The sequence below is a fragment of the Ahaetulla prasina genome, chromosome 13 (assembly GCF_028640845.1).
Source record: "Ahaetulla prasina isolate Xishuangbanna chromosome 13, ASM2864084v1, whole genome shotgun sequence".
Taxonomy (NCBI): domain Eukaryota; kingdom Metazoa; phylum Chordata; class Lepidosauria; order Squamata; family Colubridae; genus Ahaetulla; species Ahaetulla prasina.
Window position 1 is genome coordinate 1,913,491 of NC_080551.1, and position 21,474 is coordinate 1,934,964.

A 21,474-nucleotide genomic window follows, 5' to 3' on the forward strand; every position below is an offset into this window, starting at 1 on the left:
TCTATATTAGCTCATCGAACAAGAAACTTTATAAGAATAATTATGACTTGCTATGGCAAAAAGTTCAGAATGATATGAATGGCTGGAAGAAATTGCAGTTATCCCTATTGGGAAGGATTGCGGCTATTAAAATGAATGTGTTACCTAGATTTTGTTTCTGTTCCAGATGATACCTATAATTAAAAAGGATAAAAATTTGGAAGATTGGCAGAGTGGGATTAATAAATTTATATGGCAGGGTAAAAGGCGAGGTTAAAATGAAAATAATACAGGATTCACGGGAAAGAGGTGGTTTAAGAATGCCTAATTTTAAACTATATTATGAAGCAGTAACCCTCTCAGTAATAAGTGACTGGTTTAACTTAACAGAGGAAAGAATTTTGAATATAGAAGGTTATGACTTGTTATATGGATGGCATGCGTACTTATTTTATGGAAAAAAGTGGATAGGGCTTTTAAGAATCATGTGTTGAGAAGTGCTCTTTATGGTCTGGAATAAATATTCCTATAAATTAGATTATAAGATTCCTATATGGGCGAGCCCTAGACATGCAATAGAGAATATAAATATAGAACAGAAACAGGAAATGATTACATATAAAGAACTTTTGTATGCTGAAGGAGGTAGATTGCAATTAAAATCATTACAGGTATTAAATGAAGAAGGGAGGAATTATACTTGGTTTCAATATGGGCAAATAAGTGCTAGATGGAAAGAAGATCAAAAATTGGTATAATGCAAAGGGAGGAAAATTTAATAAAGCAAATTAGAAATCAGACCCAGGAGCATATAAAGAGATTGTATAATGTGTTGCTTGAAATAGATTCGGAAAAGGATTTGGTAAAGGATTGTATGATAAAATGGGCACAGAATATTCAGGAACCAATAATGTTGGAAACATGGGAGAAAATTTGGGTTAGAAATGTTAAGTTTACACAAGCACAGAATTTAAGGAAAATTTTTATAAGATGTTTTATAGATGGCATTTAGATCCCAAAAAATTATCATGTATGTATCCTAATATCCAAGCGAAATGTTGGAGGTGTGATTGTGATGATGCTACATATTTTCATATTTGGTGGACTTGCAAGAAAATTAAGGTCTTTTGGATAAGAATTTGGTGGATTATTCAAAATGTACTGAAGAAGAAGATAAAGTTCCTGCCACAATTTTTCCTTTTGGGAATTATAATGGATTGTACAGGGATTGAGACTAAATTGATTTTGAACTTAATAACAGCAGCAAGACTGTTGATTGGACAATACTGGAAGAAAGAAGAGATACCTACAATAGAAGAATGGATATTGAAAGTTATTAATTTGGCTGAGATGGCTAAAATCTCAGCTTTTAAAAGACAATACGCAGGAAAGATATTTAATTGAATGGAAAAATGGATTGATTATCTACAAAACAGATATCAGATTAAGAAATATCAGATTGCCTTTGAATAATTAGAAAGTTATTTTATGTAATGGGAGGGGTTGGGAGACGAAAAGCTTTGGATGTGGTTATTTGGATTGGACTTTACCTTGTGATTGACCCGGGAAGCCGGGGTGGGGAGGAGGGGATGTTTTGTTTTTTTTTTTTTTTGGGAGGGAGGGGGAAAAAAGGGGGAAAATGTTTTTGTTTTTTTTAAAACTCTTTCAATAAAAAAATGAACAATGTAAAATCCAGAGAGATTCTGATCGTGCCTTGGCATCCATGGGAGGTGTCCTCATAACCTTGAAGAAAGCAAGGCGTCTCAGGAGAAACCATGTGTGAGGGAAGCAAGCTGGGGGCAGCCTATTCTGTCCCTCAGCCTTCCCCAGATGTAGGAACTGCAACTTCCAGAATTCCCAGCGAAGGTGGCTGTGCTCTCTGGGGAATCATACAGCTACTGAGTGGAAGGGTGGAGTCACACATCCAAGGCAGGAATTCAAGAAAAAGCCTTCCCAGCAGATGACTGTTTGCACACACCTGATGAAGGGAAATCCTCACCTCTCCACTTGTGGGTTCCGCTGTTCAATACCCTCCCCCCCGCCCAAGAGACTACAGGCCAGTTAAATCAGAAAAATGACATGATGAAAGGACCCACACGTTGGGATCTTGATCTAGCCAATCTTTTCAATCAAGGGCCAGCAAAAACATCCAGATCCACAGCTGAATGCTCAGCCTCTTCCCCTCCATCGCCAGAAGCAGAAGGTCTTGCTCTCCCCTCCACTCTGCCTGCTAAACACTCTGATGGGGCACTGTTTACAGCATTCCTGGTGGAGATAAAACCTTGGAATGCAGCCGGAGGAAGAGGCCTGTCTCGGGTTTTCTTTCTGAACCAGCAAGACCCTCTGAGGCCCAGGAAGGAGAAGAGGCTGGGTTACCAAAATCATTCCCTGTGAGAAGAGAAAAGTCTGACGGTCAGCAGAAATGGGAATCGGGGTCAACCTGGGACAACCCCCTGCATGGACATTTGTCTCAGATCCAGGGCCTCGCAGAGGCCAGATGGTGTCAAACCAGGGGTAGACCAGGGGTGTCAAACTCAGGGGCCACAGACCAGATCCAGTCCACGGGGCCGCCCTGGAAAGAGCGGAGGGTTGGCCTGTGGTGCCTCTGCCAGTGAAAACGGGCTCCCAATCTCCGTTTCTGGGTGGGACAGCCTCCTGCAACCTCCCGAGCTCCATTTTTGCTGGTAGAGGGTTGCAGGAGGCCATCCCAGCTGAAAATGGAGCTCAGGAGCCAGTTTTCTCTGGCAGAGCGCTCAGGCCGCCATAGGCACCCCTGACAAGAATGATGTCAAGCTGGCCACGCTCACTCTGGCTACACCCACCCCGGCCCCCTGAGGTCAAACACAACCCTGATGGAGCCCTCAATGAAATTGAGTTTGACACCCCTGTCATAGAGAGTCCAACTGTGGGTGAATGAGCCCACTGGTGTTCTGCAGACAAAACCAGGTAACCATCCGAGAGGTCAAAGAAGAAAATGAAGAAGAAGAAAATAAAGAAGAAAAAGAAGAAAAAGAAGAAGAAAATGAAGAAAAAGAAGAAGAAAATGAAGAAAAAGAAGAAAATGAAGCAAAAGAAGAAGAAAAAGAAGAAGAAGAAAATGAAGAAAAAGAAGAAGAAAATGAAGAAAAAGAAGAAGAAAATCAACTATCAAGTCATTTGCCATGTGGCTTAAAGAGGTCTTCTCTCAAAATCTGCCCAAGCGGACAGCCATGATGCAGCCAAACCTTTGCCAACAAGTTCCACTGATGCCAATCCAGAAGCTGCCCAGATGCCATAAAATGAAACTACCAGTCACCTACATTTGGAACAACTGCACTGTCGTGTCCCACTCCTCCGCTGACGGCTGGGTCAGGGAAATCCGAATCAGGCTTGCCTCTGCAGCTCTTCCCAAAGTCCTAGCAAAGTCCTCAGAGCAGGCAGGAGACCAGTAAGTGACTTCAGCAAGATAAGTTCGACTTTTGCCTGACTCAGAGACTGCCAGAAAGCAGATCCTTTATATAGGCCATGGGGTGTGGCTCCATGACTCAGCACTCATTAAGGCCTGCCCCTCCCTTCCTTCTGTTGCCTCCGCCTCTCCAATCTTCTGATGCGAGGGTCACTCCAATCAGCTGTTCTTGGGAGTAAACCCTCCTCAGGCTCACCTGCTGTGGATGAGGGGGAGGGGTCTAGCTGCTCCGTTTGCCTGGGCATGGAGTCAGGGCTGGGGCAGGGAGATGCTCCTTCTTCTGCAGTTTGTGGGGGCATGGAGCCAGGACTGGGGCCGGGAGGCATACATTCCTCAGTGTTCGGGAGCAGGTAAGAAGGCCCCGGCTGCTCTGAGGGCGGGCAAGACACAACATGCACACACAGCCAACACTGGCACCTTCCTTATTCCGAAGGCACCTCAGAGGCACAGCCAGACCCAGTTGGATAATTGTCCAAATATCCAAATGCTGCCCTAATAAGGGGCTCCAGGTAATTCAGCCATGAGCATGCCATTCCAGACGCCCACTTACTTGCTTCGCTGGCAGGACAGTCCTGGGAACTGCATCTCTGGGTGTTCTCTGGCCAGGGTTCGTGCTCACACAAGCTACTGTCTTCTTCTGCCTGTCCAGTCTTTGTGTTCAGGCACTTCACTTGCCTCCTCTGGATGCCCTGGCCACACGTGGCCGTGCACTGCAGGGAACAGAGCTTTCTGAGCCCCCGCTTGCCCTGCTCTGAGGGCACAGGGAGGCCGAGGGCCATGTCACCGCAGAGGGCTTACCTGCCCCCAAGATCCCACTCTCCACTTGGTGCAGGGCTGGGTGTTGCACGGTCTTGTACTGTTTGGCCGGAGGGCTGGGTCACACCTCCCCATTCCGGGACACGTCACCAGGCGCTCTTGCTCGCCTCCTCCACACAGCTCAGAGCACTGGAAGGGCGGAAAGAGGCATTTGACTCAGAAGCAGCTAGGATGGCCTGGCATCTTGGGGCTCCCTTCCTGCTAAGCCATCACTGAGGCCCCAGGCCTCGTACCAATCTTCAACAGTGGAGCAAACGCAGCCAGAAACCGCCCCCCCAACCCACCAGGCGTAAGCAAGTCATGCACGGCTGGCTTCAACTTCAGTTGAAGATATTCTGGTACTGCAGGAGCCACGTCTTCTGCAGCCCCCCGAGTCTCCTTCTTGGATGTGCTGGGCTCCAAAGTTTATATGGGGAAAAAGCGAGAGAATGCAGTAGGCTTTCCTTCAGAGGAAATCATCGCCCAGCAGGACGATAGTGAGTCAAAGCTCTGGAATGCCGAACTCGCTCCCTTCCTCTTTCCCAAGAGCATCCCAGCCTGTCCAAGAAGGCTCTTACATCGGCTGTGGGTGTTGGGGGAACAGGACTAGTGAATAAGGGTTCAGGTAAGGCTTCCTCCACTTCCAGTGACATTCGGCTCACCTCTCTCCAGGTAGAAGTGTACCAGCTCAGACACGGCTTGGTGTGGCATGGCAACTGCGCTGGAGGCTTGTAGGAGGCAGTCTGGCAGTGAAAGGGTCGCAGAGGTCGCTGGCCGCGTGTGTCAATGCAGTGGATGCCCCGAACTTTCACACCTCCTCCACAGGTCCTGGAGCACTGGGGACAAACCAGAAAGAGCAGAAAATGAGCCACGTCTTCTGATACGTGGCACAAAGCAGAAACGTGGCCACCAAGAACCAGGGGCCATTTTGGTCTGCCTTAATGCCAGAAACCCCCTGATCCTCTGGCATACTGATAAAGGCCATCCGGTCCAAACTGCTCAGTGCTGGATTTACCATACAGGGTAGAAGGAGAGCAGCTCTGCAGATGGCTACTCAAAAGAATCCCCTTCCTCTGGAGGCCACTGGCTGACTTTATGGAAGAAGTTCCCCAGAAAGATGGCTGGAAGCTGCTGTTTCGCCATTGCTACTTGCTGTTTTTAGGCCTGCCTTTGGAAATAACCGAAAGCCATCTACTGTATACTGGTTCCTGCTTGAGAGATCTTCCAGTCCTTTAAACTGATTCTCACTTCAAATATTTCAGCATCTGGTTCCCAGCCAGAATCTCTGCTCCTATCAAAGTTCCTCACAGACATTAGCTAGTTGGCTAGTTAGAGCCTCATTCTGGATACAAACAAGGTTTACCATTTCCCCTCAGAATTGGAGCTAATATGTTTCTCTCCTGGAAGGCTGTTTTTATCAAGTAACGCCTTTGCCTAAATCCATGGAAACAAAAGAAAACATCTGTGAAAACATCTCCTCTGCTCCTTGTTTGCATGATTTGCTGGCAATGCTGAGTGGGCAGGAGCTGGGAGGGACATCAAAGGGCCAGGAGGACTCCTGGTTTTGAGTAGCTTCTCTTCATGAAATCCACCCCTTGTGTTTAAAGATTAGAGGGGAGGCAGAGTTAAACTAAAACGCACGTCAACTTGTAGGTCACTTTGGCAGAGAGTCTAGGGCAAAAGGAAAAATCCACAGGACAAAGGATACATCCTCACATGCAAAATTCGTCAAAATCAGTCTTTGTAATTGGGATTAGGTCTGTCTACCTTACTCCATTTTCCAACGTGCCACTTGGAACACGGTCTCAGGTAACAGCGCCGGGCAGGAGCTGGCTTTCTAGTCACGTCACAGTCGTTCTCATTTCCGGTGCTGCAGTGCACAACCCTCCAAACAGCCCCAAGGCCACAGGTTGTAGAGCACTAGAAACAACAGGAATCCCGTCAGCCTCTCCCCTTTTCCGAAAGGAAGTCATGCTGCCTCTCCTTCTGGCCTCTCTGGAAAGTGCTAAAACACCAGCTGCACCCCCTATGGACCCCATTCCCACCTCCTTCTCCCCTGGCCTTCTATGATTCACAGCTGGCCAGGAAAGAGACATTGTCTGGACAGGTTTCAAAGCCAAGCCCCACAGCCAAGACAGGATACTATATTTCTGCAGCCCAACCTTTTCTATCTTCTAACTTTCTATCTTTTTTGGTCCACAAAATGACCCATATCGTAAAAAGAATGTTGGCTGAGGCCAGAAGGGAGAAAAGGGGAGAAGCAAAATGAGATCTGCCCACAGTGATAATAACCTTGGCTTTTCTGAGAACTTACCTCACTCCAATTTCCAGCTTCCCAGCTAGCATTGAGAGCAGCTATTACAGCAGCAGGAGAAGCTACAGAAGAGACCATCTTCTCTTCAGGTTCCTGAAGTTTGACCTCAGGCCCAGCATCTCCTTCACTGCTGGCAGTTGGCACAAGGGGAGGTGTACTTTCACTTCTGTCCCTGGAGAATTCCCGGTCCTCAGTGGAAGGTATAGGCTTAGTCTCCAAATCTGTCTCAATCTTATTAGATTGCTTCTGGTTTGAAGGAAGCAATGCAGAGGGAGAAAAATTGGGAAAAGATGAGATCCGATCCAAAGAGTTCGATTCGGTTGCTATCTGTGGTGTCAGAGTGTCTGGATGGTGAAGCATTTGTGCCTTTTTGCTGGATCCAGACAATTGGTATGCGGAAGTGGAGGAAGATGTCCCTGATGGAAGCTCAGTTGTGAGCGAGGGGGCCTCCTTGAGAAGGTCACGTCCTGAGATGCTACTCATCTCTGCATCCAGAACAGAAACAGCCCAGGAGGCTTCAGTAGAAGCAGAGAGATGATGGGCAAGATGGTGGGGCGCCCCAGTTATTCTTGCAGTTGTTGTAGCAAAAGTATTTATCAGATTTTCTTTCACTGTATAAGCAGTATCCATATTACCTTCGCCATTGACAATGGCTCTGTCTCTATTGCTCTGCTTTCTGCTGGTTTCTTCCACCATTTTCCATAAATCATGATCGCTGCTATCACTGAGTTCTGGACTCTTGGGGTCCTGCCTCCTCCTGCCAGGATTTTCTGTGCTGTGATAACTGTCCTGGGCAGAAGACATTGTTGGAGTAAGTACATCCAAGGAAGGAGAGCTGATGGAGGAATCAGGTTTTGAGATGCTATCTGTCAAAAAAGTATTTGTAAAAGGAGGTTCTTGAGTAGCACCACCAAATACATGGTTGTTGCTCCCCAAAGGAGGAGACCTCACTGTCGAAGTGGAAGGATGATCTTCTGAAAGGGATGGCTGGAAGCTTTCCTGATGAACTGAAGCAGAAGAGCTGGTGACAACTGTGGTAAGGAAGGGATCTTGCAAAGCGCCAGTTGTGCTACTGTCCTGAACATCATCATGCTCCTTCTCATATTCCTGCCCAACAGTTGGAGATGTGGAGCCTTGATTCGCCAACTTGACTTCCAGGCCTGTGGTGGGAGGAAGATCAGGAAGTGTTTCTTGGGGATCCGCCTCCATCGTGTGAAAAATCTGGACCCCAAAGTTGGGCTTCAAGTCTTCCCTTTTACTGTTCTTTTCCTCAACCAGCTCATAGGCCAAGTCCTCATGAAAATTGATAAAATTATAATCATAATAAAAGTCATCCACAAACACGTTTCCCTTCTTATGGTTGTTGGGGAGAAGAACTTCCTCTGTAATAACATTTTCAGATTTGGGAGCTGAAGGACTAAATTTGGGGGCATGATAATTGGGGATGAAATCAATTTCATTAAACAGTTCCTGGCTTGAAGAGCCACTTCCAGACCAGTCGGGAACACTGTTCTCCATCCGATTCCAACAGGCTGAGCCCCAGCAGTCGGCCTCGGAGGCTGGTTTTTCTGCTGGATCACACTTGGCTCTGGTGTCAGTGGGACAGAAAACGGGGCGCCTTCGGGTCCCTTTCCCACAGGTTACTGAGCACTAGAAAGGGAAACCAGAGGAATTCCAAAAGTGAGTGGCTACTAGAGGAAGGCCCTTGGCACAAGCAGGAAAGGCTAGAAAAGAACAAGCTAGACTCCACCCTCAACTTTCAGCTTTGGGTTTCAGAATTAACTTTGGTCTACAGAAGATCAAATTTGACTGTGGGTCAAGGGACAACTTAAAGAAATGTCTAGCTAGAGAATTAAAATATATTTGCTCTCTAGAAGAAAACAGGGAGATTTGCAGAACTTTGGCTGGTCCCACAGTTCAAAACCAGAGATGATCAACATTTTGCCCAAGCAGAGATCACATCCTGCCTTGGAAGGGGAGGCTCAAGGACAAAAAAAACGCAGAAAAGAGTGGAGGATTCTGTAAACTAGCCCCAAAGAGCTATGAGAAAACCCACCCAATTCCTGCCATGCCTCTGTCCTTTTTCCTGACATCTCAAGGTTCCAATAATTTTGCAATGTGATTCTCACCTTTGACCAGTTGCCCGTGACCCACAGTGCCAAGCAGAGGACTTCGCGGTTGCAAGCAGCTGTGGTCTCTGGCTTGGTGAGATGTTGGCATTTGTCGGGTGGTAGAGCCTGCTGCTCATCCAGGGCCACACTTTGAATACAGAGGACAGTCCTCTTCATCAGTCCAGAGTCACCACAAGTGGCCGAACATGCCTGCCACTCACCAGCCCACCACCTGTGGAAACACACAGAATGAAAAGTTCGGTCACCACAACATCCAGTCTGGACCCATACAGGACCTCTTGCTACATCCTGGGCTGTTCCACTTTAGACTGAACTTGTCATCAAAAGTCCAGGTGGTGGTGTGCTCTTTTGCTGCCTGGGACCGCTTCTTTGGGGGACTACGGCCGGCTTCTTCATGAAGATGGCCTCTGGAGCCACCATGAAGTGCTGCCATAGAAGCCGAGCCTCAGGTTTTGACTGAGCCCCAAGTTTGCAGAACTGGCAGAGCAGCATTCTTCTCCCAGACATTTATTTCCAATGGTGGAGCATCCTACCGTTTGAATAGCTTTGGGTAAGCCCAAGAGCTGACCTGGCTGGACATGGTTCCTTGTTGCAATTCCTTTGCTTGTCATCAGGCCGGCTAAGAGCATCGCAGTACTGCTCCTCCACAAACCCAGCGGCTTTCTCAAGGCAACGCACCATCTGTCTCTGGACCCCTGAGGGTGGGAGGAGAAAGTGCTTAGATGGAGGGAGGGAGGCACTTCATCTGGGCACATGCCAAGGGGCAAGGATACATGTTGGAGATGGCTTATCTGGGGATAGAACAAAATCCTTTTGTCTTGTGCTGTGTTTCTCACCTGTGAGCAAAACTTACAGAGGGAAATTTGAGCTCCCCCACGATTTATAAACTTGCAACTTAATTTTCATTTCAAGTTGAACCCGAACCTCTGTGTTCAATCACAACTTGGAATCCTTCTGCAAGTGTCCAGACAGAAGTGCTTTTGTATGTATGCTGGTTACACTCCGTTCCTTTGTGGGTCTTAAATTCTATCTCACCCTTCCCTGCACTTTTTTGCAAGTTCAGCTGCTCCCTAAACAGAAGGTAGGGATTAATGCCTACTAAAGAGTTTGCTTCCCACACACCCTGCAAATAGCCAAGAGCCTTGAAGCAAGGAGGGAATGGTCCTAGAAGGCTATAGTCAAGAGACCCTTCAGACAAACATGACGGGGGGACTGAAGTTATCAAAAACCAGGTTAAAATTACAATTAGACAAGAACAGACTTAGCCTGGATCGTTGAACAATATGTATTTAATAAACCATATAACTGTAACGTAGTGAGTGGTGCTTTCACACGCCTAGAAATGGAGCTCTCGCCTCTCAATCAGGAGGCTGTGAATTTGATCCTAGGTAGCAGCAGATATTTCTCTCTCTGGGCACAATAAGAAAATATCTGCTGCGAACTCCATATTGGTGACAGGAAGGGCATCTGGCCAGTAAACACTCAGCTCCATTCAGTTGCCGAGACTCCATCCCGATGCAATGAGATAGATAATGACATGTCAGGAGAGAAGATGGCATCACTAAGTGGCCATCAGTGACCAAAAGCTGGTTGAAAAACTCTCCAGTGAGAGTGGGCCAGGGTCTCTGGGTCCGACGGAGGGAACCGTTAATTAGAGTAACACAAGGTTCTCTTTTAATCCCTCTGCTGGTCCACATATTTATACATGACTCTCATTAGGAGTTAGGAAACACAACCATTAGATTTTGAGATGAGACAAAGACAGGGGAGATATCTTTGGACCACCTGTGGTCCAGCATCATCAACACTAACCAAACTGTGTCTTTCAGTCCAACTTGTAAACAGATTTACTACAAAATAAACCCATTACATTCAAGTTGGACTTAGTTTTCCACAAAACACACAAGAACGAATCTGTGAATAAATGCCAGTTCAGGCCCCAAAGCCAGTAGTGAATCTTAGGTGTCAAACGTGATTTCATTGAGGGCCGCTTCAGGATTGTGTTTGACTTTGGGAGGGGGGAGGCATGGTCAGGGGGACGTGGCCAGCTCGACTTCACGTGTGTCGGAGGGGGCACCTGTGGTGGCCAAGTGCTAAGGCAGGACTTCCCTCTGACCTTCCCTCACTCTCATTATAATCTTCCTTCCTTCCTTCCTTCCTTCCTTCCTTCCTTCCTTCCTTCCTTCCTTCCTTCCTTCCTTCCTTCCTTCCTTCCTTCCTCCCTCCCTCCCTCCCTCCCTCCCTCCCTCCCCCTCCCCCTTCCCTTCCCTTCCCTCTTCATTCTCCTTTCTTCTTCCTCCCCCTTTCCTTATTTTTACTTCCTTTCTCTCTTCCTATCTTCTTTTTCTTTTTCTTTCCTCTTTCCCTTTCTCCTTTCCTGTCCCTTCTTGCACGCTCATTTCCAGGGCGGCCCGTGGGCCAGATCTAAGGAACAAACACCCCTGACTCCATCCCTGCTCCAGAAGAATCAGCTGCCGCCATCTTTTTGCTGCCCACCAACGAGCAGGGCTGTGCCAAAGAAGCCCATTCCCAACCCAGACCCTGGCCAAGCCCTGCCCTGGTTGCTGCTGCTGCTTCCCTGACTGGCACCAGCTCTGCTGCCCACTGCCATCTAATTCTGGACAAATGCATCTGACAAATGCCCTTCCTTCTACAAATGCTTTGCACACGCACGCACACATACACACACACACTTCCCCTGAGGGGGAGAAGGCACATTGGCCCAATGAACAGGAAATGTTCCTGGGGGGTCATGATGCTGGAGAATCCCCAGTCGGGAGGCAACTGGCCAAATTCTGATGTATTTTTAGCAGCTCTTACTGCTGGCAGGAAATTTTTTAAAAATCTGCTTGGCTGGCAAACATTTCCTTTCAGCTCAGCTAACGAAGAAGCTGTAGATAAGTGTTCATTAACCCCCACTGGCCTGTCTTTGTCCTGGGTCAAAAATATGCATTAATTTCTTTTCTAGAAGGTGTAAACAACTATTCCAAGTCCTGAGAAGCTACAAATGCTCTGAGTCATTTCTGTCAGCCATTGTAGCACCACTGCCGGCTTTGAGGACCAAGTTTTCATATGAATCACTGCAGCCTCTGCTAGCTCTACCTCAGGAGCCAAAAGCTGCCCCTCTATGGGGAAGTGGGGAGACACAGGGTCTTCGCTACGTCCATAGCTAGACTGTTTCCACCCCTTTTAAAGGCTTTGCATGTCTGGTGACAGTCAGCTTGCGCCTAGATCTGAGGCCCAGATCTCAGCTTCATGGGACACGGTAGAGAGCCCAGGCCCTCCCGCCCTTCTCCGATCCCAGAGGATATCAGTGAGTAGTAACACCACGGAGGAGAGGAACAAAGTGGCATTGCTGGGAGTGAATCACTTATTCAGCTTCCCTCCAAAAGACAGTCATTCACACCATCCACAGGATGAGCCCAGGAGAGCTGGCACTTTGCCAGAGTGCCTGTCTGAATGGTGGATTCAGATGAGCTACGTGGCCCAGCTAAGCAACATGCTTCAAAGAACAGGCCTCTAAGAGCCCACAAGAACTCCAGTAGGGCCACGGGTCGATTCTAGCTCCATGCTGCTGGAGAGCAACCTTATCAAATCATCAGAAGTTGGTGGTCCTACAAGCCATCTCAAAACGCTATGGAGATTCTCAAGTCATCCAGGTCATGGTTGTCCCAAAGGTGCTTTTTCGAAAGGCAACTGGACGTCCTCGTTTTTTTCTTGAAGACGTTTCGCTTCTCATCCAAGAAGCTTCTTGGATGAAAAGCAAAATGTCTTCAAGGATACACCAAGAAAGTCCGGCTGCCTTTCGAAAAAGCACCTTTGGGAGGAGCCATTTCAAAGAACAGCAATGACATCTTTATTGTACCACTGAGAAGCAATGAAGAGTAAGCAAAAAGGGTCTTTGGATAAAAAGCATCCCCCTAAAACTGAAAGACAGAAACCCACATCGGGCAAGCAGAACTAGCTGCCAAGTCCCAGAAAGCAGCCGGGTTTCAGGTCTTTCCCCAAACCTTTGTTGGTTGCAGTTCTGGCTTACGGGGCCCATGGAACTCTGGATCAACCTTGCCAACTTTATGTCTGACGGACTTCAACTCCCAGAATTCCCAGCAAAGCTGGCTGGGGAATTCTGGGAGCTGAAGTCCGCCAAGTTTAAAGTTGGAAGTTTGAAGACTCCTGCTCTGGATGAAGTTTTCCAATAGACGTGAGAAGCTTGTCTCAGCATTTCTCAGCTGCAGGTATAGGAACTTTCAGTGCTACTTGGTCCCACAGTCTGGTCTCCCTGTGGTCAGCCAATTGCCAAGAAAGCCACAATCTGCCACCAGATAGCTGTCAGAGGCCGTCTGTCCCCTCAAGGCTAAAAGCACTGACACCCCCTCCCCCCATCCCACCAGGACTTGCAGGACTTGAATCCAACCCTTTTGTAAAGCCTGCTGACTTTATTTTGATTGGTGAATTCCAATGTTGAATTTAAAAGTTGTGTAAAAAAATAAAACCACCCTTTGTCCTGATTCTTTCAGGATTCAACTTGATTGGTTCCAGTATTTTGGGAAAGGGAAAGCAGTTTCTCCTTGCCTTCTCTATCTACGTCTTGCATAATTATAGATTCTTTAATCATTTCCTCTTTCAGTTGCCTTTTTTCTAGATTAGACAGCTTTTCTCCAACCTTTCCAGCCCCCGGATCACCTTGGTTGCCCTCCTCGGAACCTTCTTTAGCTCCACTATATTCTTTTTGAGTTGTGTGACCAAAACTGCACACAGTGTTCCGGATGGAGTCGTACCATCAATTTGTATCAGGGCATTATGACACTCATCTTCAGTACCGTTTCTTATCAGCCCCAACATGTTGTTGCCTTTTTTCACAGCAGATACACTCCCTGCCAACGCCTCAGTTGAACTCTACCACCAGTCCAAGGCCTCTCTATCAGTCCCTGGTCAGATCCCACTCAGAGCATGCAGCTTTTTCCCAAGGAAGCATCTGCACATGAAAAGCAGCAAAGCCTCCTGACCTGCTGTTTGAGGTCATCCCATCCGCCTTCTGGCCCTCTGAAGGCCACAGTGACCTGACCTTGCAGGCGGGAGTATCTGAAGCAGAAAGTCAGAGTTGTTTGCCAACACAAGCTGTTTGCGTCTTACTGTCAAAGCCTCCTACGCAACATTGAAAGAGGGCGATGGATTGGCAGGCTCCAAGGAATGAAGAAGCAATGTGTGCTCAACACCAGGGGTCCCCAACCTTGGCAACTTTAAGACTTGTGGACTTGAACTCCCAGAATTCTGGCTGAGGAATTCTGGGAGTTGAAGTCCACAAGTCTTAAAGTTGCCAAGGTTGGAGACCCCTGCTCTACAGCAAGCCCCCATTTCTGGACCCCAACCAATTGAACTAACTCTTGAATTACAACGAGGCTCAAGTTTCCTATGAGCATATACAGAAAAATCCAGAGGCAACAGCCAAGGGATGCCAAGAAGCAGCATGTGCATTTCTCTCCTGTTTTAATGCAGAGTAGAAACCTTAATTTCTTTCTCAGTTTGCCCCATGACAAGGTCATGCCTGGCAGACAACGAAGGCACACAATGCAATAAAACCCCAAGGAACAGCTGGAGCCAATCATGAACCGATGGCGCCTGGCGGGCAATCACCCTCATGTTGCCAAGTATTTCCTATTCCATCCTCATCATCGCAGCTGCCTTCATCACCACCCTTCCTCCCCCTGTCAGCGGAAGAAATGAAAGAAGAACCACACATCAGACAGGGCTCGCCCTATCAGGCAGCAGCAGATGCCAACTGGGCAGGAAAGAGCTAATCCCATCCAGGGCTTCTTGAGGGCACCTCTGTTTTTCTAGACTTAAAGCTTCCTGTACTGCCTCATGGTCAGATTTGACCAGGCTGGTGCCTCAAAAGCAGACCCTGAAATGTGAGAAGCTCCCGTTCATATCCTGATCCTGTCTGTTCTTTTAGAAAAAGCATTTGCAGTGGTGGATGCTGGGTCTCCTGGGCCCCTTCAACACCCACCCACCCCCGTTTTCTGGACTGCCCCATGCATGAATCAGTCCAATTGGATTTGCAGCTGGTCACTTGCTGCTTCTGCTCAGACCACCAAGAAAGCAGCTTGCTGCCCAGCAGGAAAATCCTTACCTGTCCCACAGGTAGCTGTGCATTTTGTCCAGGGTCCATAGTGCCAGAAGAACTCAGGAAGAGCAACCAAACTCTGATTCTTGGACTCCTGCTGGATGGTGTATTGATAGCGAACACCTGGGTTCTTCTCTTGAAACAGGAGCTGCGGGCAAACAGAAACACACGCTGAGCTAAGGCAACCAGAGTGAAAATTCTGTTGTGAAACGACTGTGAAAACGCCCCTCTTGCATCTCCTGAAATGGGGCCAACCGCCCATTTTAACAGAATAACAGAGTTGGTAGGGACCTTGTAAGGGACCTTGGAGGTCTTCTAGTCCAGCGGTCACCAACTGGTGGTTTGTGGATCACTGGTGGTCCCCAAGAAAATTTTGGTGGTCCGCAGAAAAATTATTTGCATTTTTTTAATATTGCACTAAATCAGGGGTCCTCAAACTACGGCCCCTGGGCCAGATACGAGCAATGAACATTTGTGTTGCTGCAGAAAGTCTCCCACAGAAAGTCTTTTTGTGTGGGTTGGGGGGGGCAGAAATTCCAACTTCGTCTGCTTCGGCCTCCTGGTGTGGGGCTTTGGGCAAAGGCTGGAGAGAAATGTCGCTGATGGCAAAGAGCCAGAGGGCCTTGTTCCAGTGGGACTTCATCATAGCCTGGAACTGACCTTGCACTCCCGCAGGTCTTCCCTCTGCTTGGAAAGCCTATGCTCCTAGTCCTCAGTGAGGTGCTTCTGCTGAGCCTCCTTCTTAGTCAAATCCAATCTGAACTGAGCCAGCTGTTTTGGCAACTCTTTCTCATGGTGGCTGCTTAGCTCCAACAACTGCTTCCTGTTGGGACCCTAAAGAGCCCGGGTGGGCAGGTGAGGAGTGGCTGGGAAAGGAGGGCAAGTAAAGGCCGGCGAGGAACCCTTAGATGTGAGTGACATTGAGTTGGCCACGCCCACCTAGCCACGCCCACCCAGCTGGTCTTTAGGCAGATCATATCAGTGGTCCACGGGATTTAAAATTATGAATTTAGTGGTCCCTGAGGTCCAAAAGGTTGGGGACCCCTGTTCTAGTCCAACCCCCTGCTCAAGCAACTTCAGACAAGTGGCTGTCCAGTCTCCAGTGATGGAGCATCCACGACTTCTGGAGGCAACTTCTGTTCCACTGGTTAATTGTCCTCACTGTCAGGAAGTTTCTCCTTAATTCCAGGTTGCTTATATCTCTTTGATTAGTTTCCATCCATTGTTCTTTGTCTTGTGTTGCTTTATAGAATAATTTGACCACTTATGGGGGAGCCTGGGATTCTGTCACTGAGGGCAAATCACGACACAGACAGTCCTGGCCTGAACGACAATGATTGAGACTGGAATTTCCATTGGTAACCGGTGCTGTTATAGAGCTCCATGTGACATGACTGCACCGCTTGGCAATGGCAATCCAGCAGTCCCTCTGCTGTCATTAAGCAAGGATCACAGGTTGTTAAGCAAGGACCTCACTTGACCAGGATTTGGGACTTTCTTTTGGCTTCCAAAAAAGGAGAGTCAGTGGGGAAGCCCACGGGAAGTCCCAGACAAAAGCCTATTTGGGGCACCTTGTGAGCAGGGTGGCAAAGAGGCGAGTGCTACCGAGTGGGGCCCGGCGTGTCCACCCGGCACAAGTGCAACAGGGAAGGGATGCTGCAGCACGGCACAAGTGCAGATGGGAGATGAGGGCCATGGAGTGTAGGCAGGTACACAGATGTAACCCTGCACATGTTCAGCCAGGTGAGGGAGGGGTGTTGTGGCCTGGAGGCGTTGCAGTGTGAGCTGAACCATGCATCACGCACTGCAGAGCGTGGGCACAGGGGAGGTGCTGTGGGCAGGCGAATGCTATGAAGAAAAAGCAACAGAAGCAGGAATGATCCCACTGACTTTGCTGGCTAGCAGGGAAGGATTCAAATGGAGGTTACCTGGCTGTGGGATGCTGCAACCATCATAAGTGTGAGCCAGTTGCCAAGCACCCAAACCACCACAATGACCACAACTTCCAGGACAAAGTCATTTGTACTGCTTGTTCAGGGCTGTTGCAACTTTGGATGGTCACTGAGTGAATGATCTAGGACAGGGGTCTGTAAACCTGGCTCTTTTAAGACTTGCGGACTTCAACTCCCAGAGTTCCTCAGCCAGCTTTGCTCTGGGAGTTGAAGTCCACAAGTCTTAAAAGAGCCAAGTTTGCAGACCCCTGGTCTAGGACTAACTGTAGAGCACTTCCCTCACTGAACAAGGTCTGTGGAAGTCAGGAGGTTTTACAACAGATCGATCTCTTCGCCCTCCAACCCTGTGAATCAGAATCAGGAGCTGGAAGGGAGCTTGGAGGTCTTCTAGTCCAGCCCCCTGCTCGAGCAGGAGATCCTATATCCATGATGGCGAACCTATGGCACGCGTGCCCAAGGTGGCACGCAGAGCCATGTCGCCTGGAACGCGCGGCATCGGCCATTCCTCTTCCAAGTTTCTGGTGTGCACGATCAGCTGGCCTTTGTGCGCGTGGCAGTGCCGGAAACTAGAAGAGCTGGTCTTCCGTTTTGAGCATGCACGCCGGCCAGCTGATTGGCACGTGCCCACGCATGGCAGTAACCGGAAGACTTGCCAGCTGGCGTGCGCAAAGTGCTCCCTGTTCGGCACTTGATGCCGCTTGTGCCGAAAAGGTTCGCCATCACTGACCTATAGCATTTCAGACAAGTGACTGTCCAGTCTCTTAATCCACACCTCCTCCCCAGCCCTGCTCTTATTTTTGTCGCCTTTGTTTTCACTGCAAGAAAAAAATAGCCACGGGAATTTGGAAACAGATCTACAAGGAGACCACAGGTAGTCCTGAATCTACAGCCACAATTGAGCCTAAAATATTTCTGTGGTTAAGTGAGTTTTGGCCCATTTTACAACCTTTCGTGTCACAGTTGTTAAGTGAATCACTTCAGCTGTTAATAACAGAGTCATTAAGTGAATCCGGCTTCCCTATTGCTTGTCAGAAGGTCACAAAAGGGGATCACATGACCCAGGCATGTGTCATAGATATGAATCGGTTGACAGAATTTTGATCACATGACCATGAGGTTGCTGCAATGGTCGTAACTGCAAAAACTGGTCATACGTCCCTTTTTTCAGTGCCAACTTTGGTCACTAAACAAATGATTGTAAGTTGAGGACTACGGCAGAACTAACAAGTCTAAAGCAGAGGTGTCAAACGCAATGCCACATCCATCTTCAGCTGCAATGGCCTCCTGCAACTCTCTGCCAGCAAACATGGAGCTCAGGAGGGCAGCGTGCATCCCTCCCAAGCTCGATTCTCACTGGCAGAGGCACCACGGCTGGTCCTTCACTGCTTCCAAGGCAGCCCCACAGGCCAGATTTAAGCACCCCGCGGGCCAGAGCGCTCAGGCCACCACAGGCGCCCCCAACAGGAGTGGCATTGAGCTGACCACGTCCACCTTGGCCATACCCACCCACCCAAGGTCAAGCACAACCCTAATGTGGCCTTCAATGAAATCGAGTTTGACACCCCTGTTCTAGAGAGAACTATATAATATATACAGTCGATAGATAGATTGATATTTTATGGTTTTATTACATACATAGAGAGAGCTAACGTGGTTTAATGGTTATGTTAAGGCAGGGGTCTGCAAACTTGGCTCTTTTAAGACTTGTGGACTTCAGCTCCCAGAGTTCCTCAGCCAGCTTTGCTGGGAGTTGAAGTCCACAAGTCTTAAAAGAGCCAAGTTTGCAGACCCCTGCGTTAAGGCATCAGGCTAGAAACAGGCACCTGAAAGTTCTACCTCTGCTTTGGGCGCAGCCAGCTGGTGGCCTTGAGCCAGTCACTCTCAGCCCTAAAAAGGAGGCAATAGTAAACCACGTCCGAAAAACTTTTGTCAAGAAAACTGCCAGAGGCTGGTCCAAGGAGTCCCTGACAATCCATACGGAAGGAAAAAAATTATCTCTAAAGACAGAATCTGGCAGGGCTCTTACATCCTGTGAATCAAGGAGGAACCTTCCTTGATCTTCTTTCCCTGGCCTAAGGATCTTTCCGCAATCTGACAGATGGCCAGCCTGGAGAAAAGAAGGACTAAGGGGTGACAATAGCACTGCTCCGGTATTTGAGGGGCTGCCACAAAGAAGAGGAGGTCAACATATTTTCCAAAGCACCTGAAGACAGGACCAGAAGCAACAGATGGAAACTAATCAAAGAGAGAAGCAACCTGGAATTAAGGAGAAACTTCCCAACAGTGAGAACGATAACCAGCTTGCCGTCAGAAGTTGTGGGTGCTTGATCACTGGAAGTTTTTAAGAAGAGACTGGACAACCACTTGTCTGGAATGGGATAGGATCTCCTGCTTGAGCATGGAGTTGGACTAGAACAGTGGTCACCAACCGGTGGTCCGTGGATCACTGGTGGTCCATGAGAAAATTTTGGTGGTCCATAGAAAAATTATTTTCATTTTTTATATTGCACTAAATACTATTTATCTTTTTTTTAAAAAATCCATATTACTGGTCCATGAAATTTAAAATTATGAATTTGGTGGTTCCTGAGGTCCAAAAGGTTGGTGATCCCTGGACTAGAAGACCTCTAAGGTCCCTTCCAGCTCTATTCTGATTGATTTCTCCCAAGAGGTGTAGCAACTGAGCCTACCCAGCCCAGCTCACAAAACAGGTGTGGAATGACAGTGACAGGTTCTGACAGGTTCTGGAGAACTGGTAGCGGAAATTTTGAGTAGTTCAGAGAACCGGCAAATGCTACCTCTGGCTGGCCCCAGAGTGGGGAGGGAATGGGGATTTTGCAGTATCCATCCCCTGCCATGCCCACCAAGCCACATCACTCCCACCAAGCCACGACCACTGAACCAGTAGTAAAAAAAATTGGATTTCACCACTGCAGTGAAGCCACACGTTGACTTGACTTTAGAGAGGGGGAGAACGGGAAGGCTAGGAGGAGGCAGGCTCCCCTTCATGGGAAGCCACTTCCTTTCCAGCTCCGAAGGGATATTTGGGTCTACTCGTCGAGTCTATCCCCCTCACTGAACAGATTCCACAAGAAAACCAGCTCTAGTAACAATCTTGCAAGCCGGATTGTGTTTTTCCTCCCTTTCTTGTTCACCCCCATTGAGTCAGGAAGGAATTAACTTGAGCCTCTTCCCAACATGGTCTCCTTTCCAGGCCTCAAGAAATGCTCCCTGTAATTCAGATAATGATGTTGTATTATTTCCCTCAAGGCCATCTACAAAATGTACAATAGGCTTCCCAGAAAAAATGGACACGACTGAATTAATGCACCTTCAAATTTCCTGAGCAGGACGTGATCCTTTGACCTGTGAGGTATTTTTCACGAGATAAATGTAGAAAGAGAAGGAGAATCAGAACGGAAGAATTCCTGAGGGTGAGCAGAGGAGAGGGGAAGTAAGTCTCATTTGTTCCAAGCCTTTTCACAGTCAGTCAAATCCACACCAAGAAAGTGGGGAAGCCAGAAAGGACCTGTTCTAGCAGGGTTAAGCTCTTGCTGATGCCCGGACCGAGAGTCTCGGAGTGATTGGAGCTCCACCTTAGGGCTCCTCTCCCAAGCATTGCAGAGTCCTGGCCAAGAGCAGGACTAGCTACGTGGGTGGAAGAGAGCTGAGCAGCACCAAGGATCTCGTAAGTCAGGGGTCTCCAACCTTGGCAACTTTAAGCCTGGAGGACTTCAACTCCCAGAATTCTGGGATTCTGGGAATTGAAGTCCTCCAGGCTTAAAGTTGCCAAGGTTGGAGACCCCTGTCTTAAATCACATCTCACAAGTGGCTATTCAGCAGAGGAACAGTGGCCAGTAGAGGAATACGGCTCCTTGGCTGGCAGGCACTATCCAAGCAGACTCCTCCCAGGGAGATTTAAAAAGTTCCCCAATTCATTAAGTCCAGGCCTTCCTTCTCTCCAAACGGAGAACGTTGATCGATTTTAAAACCAACCCCGCAGATAGTTTATTTGATTAATGAGGTTTATTATCATCAGGGGCTCGGAGTGGTCCCCACATTAACATTGGCCACTGGGAAAGAAGGGGCTTCCACATCTGATTTCAGGATTCAGTGCCTATGCAAGAGGGAACCTCCATCTCTCCTATCATTGTTAGGAATATTAGTTACTTATCAAATTTACCTACCACCACAGCTATAGAAAAACTCTTGGTGCCTCACAAGAGTTCACTTGTTTTGTAACAGTACAAAACAAAAATTATGGTATGTTTTTAAACCTCCCATGAGAGGTTCAGTGTTGAACCATGCTCAGTGTTCAACCTCCATCCATCGCACACACACCCCGGAAAAGCCCAGTTTTCATCTATTTTCAGAAGATGAATAGGGATGAAGACCTGAGGTCTAGTTGCAGGCAGAGCTGTGGCTTGCCAGGGCCTGGGAGGGGTCCTCATCTTCCCACGGCCGAATTGGATGGCCTGGCTCAGACTGGGCTGAAGCCTCTCAGACCCTCCACATGGCATGAGTGGGAAAGAACATTTAGAGCAGGGGTGTCAAACTTGATTTCATTGAGGGCTGCATCAGGGTTGTGTTTGATCAGTGGGGGCGGTGGATGAGGTTGGGTGTGGCAAGGGTGGGTGTGGCCAGCTTAACATTATTCGTGTCAGTGCCTGTGGTGGTCTGAATGCTCTGCCAGGGAAAATGGGCTCCCGAGCTCTGTTTTCACTGGCAGAAGG

The 21,474-nt window shown here is 48.2% G+C and overlaps 1 protein-coding gene across 2 annotated transcripts in view; it reads right to left on the bottom strand.

The window, feature by feature from the left end:
* The window catches only part of ADAMTS7 (ADAM metallopeptidase with thrombospondin type 1 motif 7), a 59,836-nt gene that overhangs the window by 10,072 nt on the left and 28,290 nt on the right, over positions 1-21,474 (bottom strand). For both annotated transcript variants that reach the window (XM_058155723.1, XM_058155722.1), the window contains 8 exons: positions 14,796-14,937; positions 9,234-9,360; positions 8,663-8,876; positions 6,534-8,183; positions 5,987-6,139; positions 4,882-5,055; positions 4,223-4,369; positions 3,975-4,134 (listed from right to left, as the gene is read on the bottom strand). In XM_058155723.1, the coding sequence (XP_058011706.1) occupies positions 3,975-4,134; positions 4,223-4,369; positions 4,882-5,055; positions 5,987-6,139; positions 6,534-8,183; positions 8,663-8,876; positions 9,234-9,360; positions 14,796-14,937 (2,767 nt within the window). The remainder of the gene's footprint in view (positions 1-3,974; positions 4,135-4,222; positions 4,370-4,881; positions 5,056-5,986; positions 6,140-6,533; positions 8,184-8,662; positions 8,877-9,233; positions 9,361-14,795; positions 14,938-21,474) is intronic.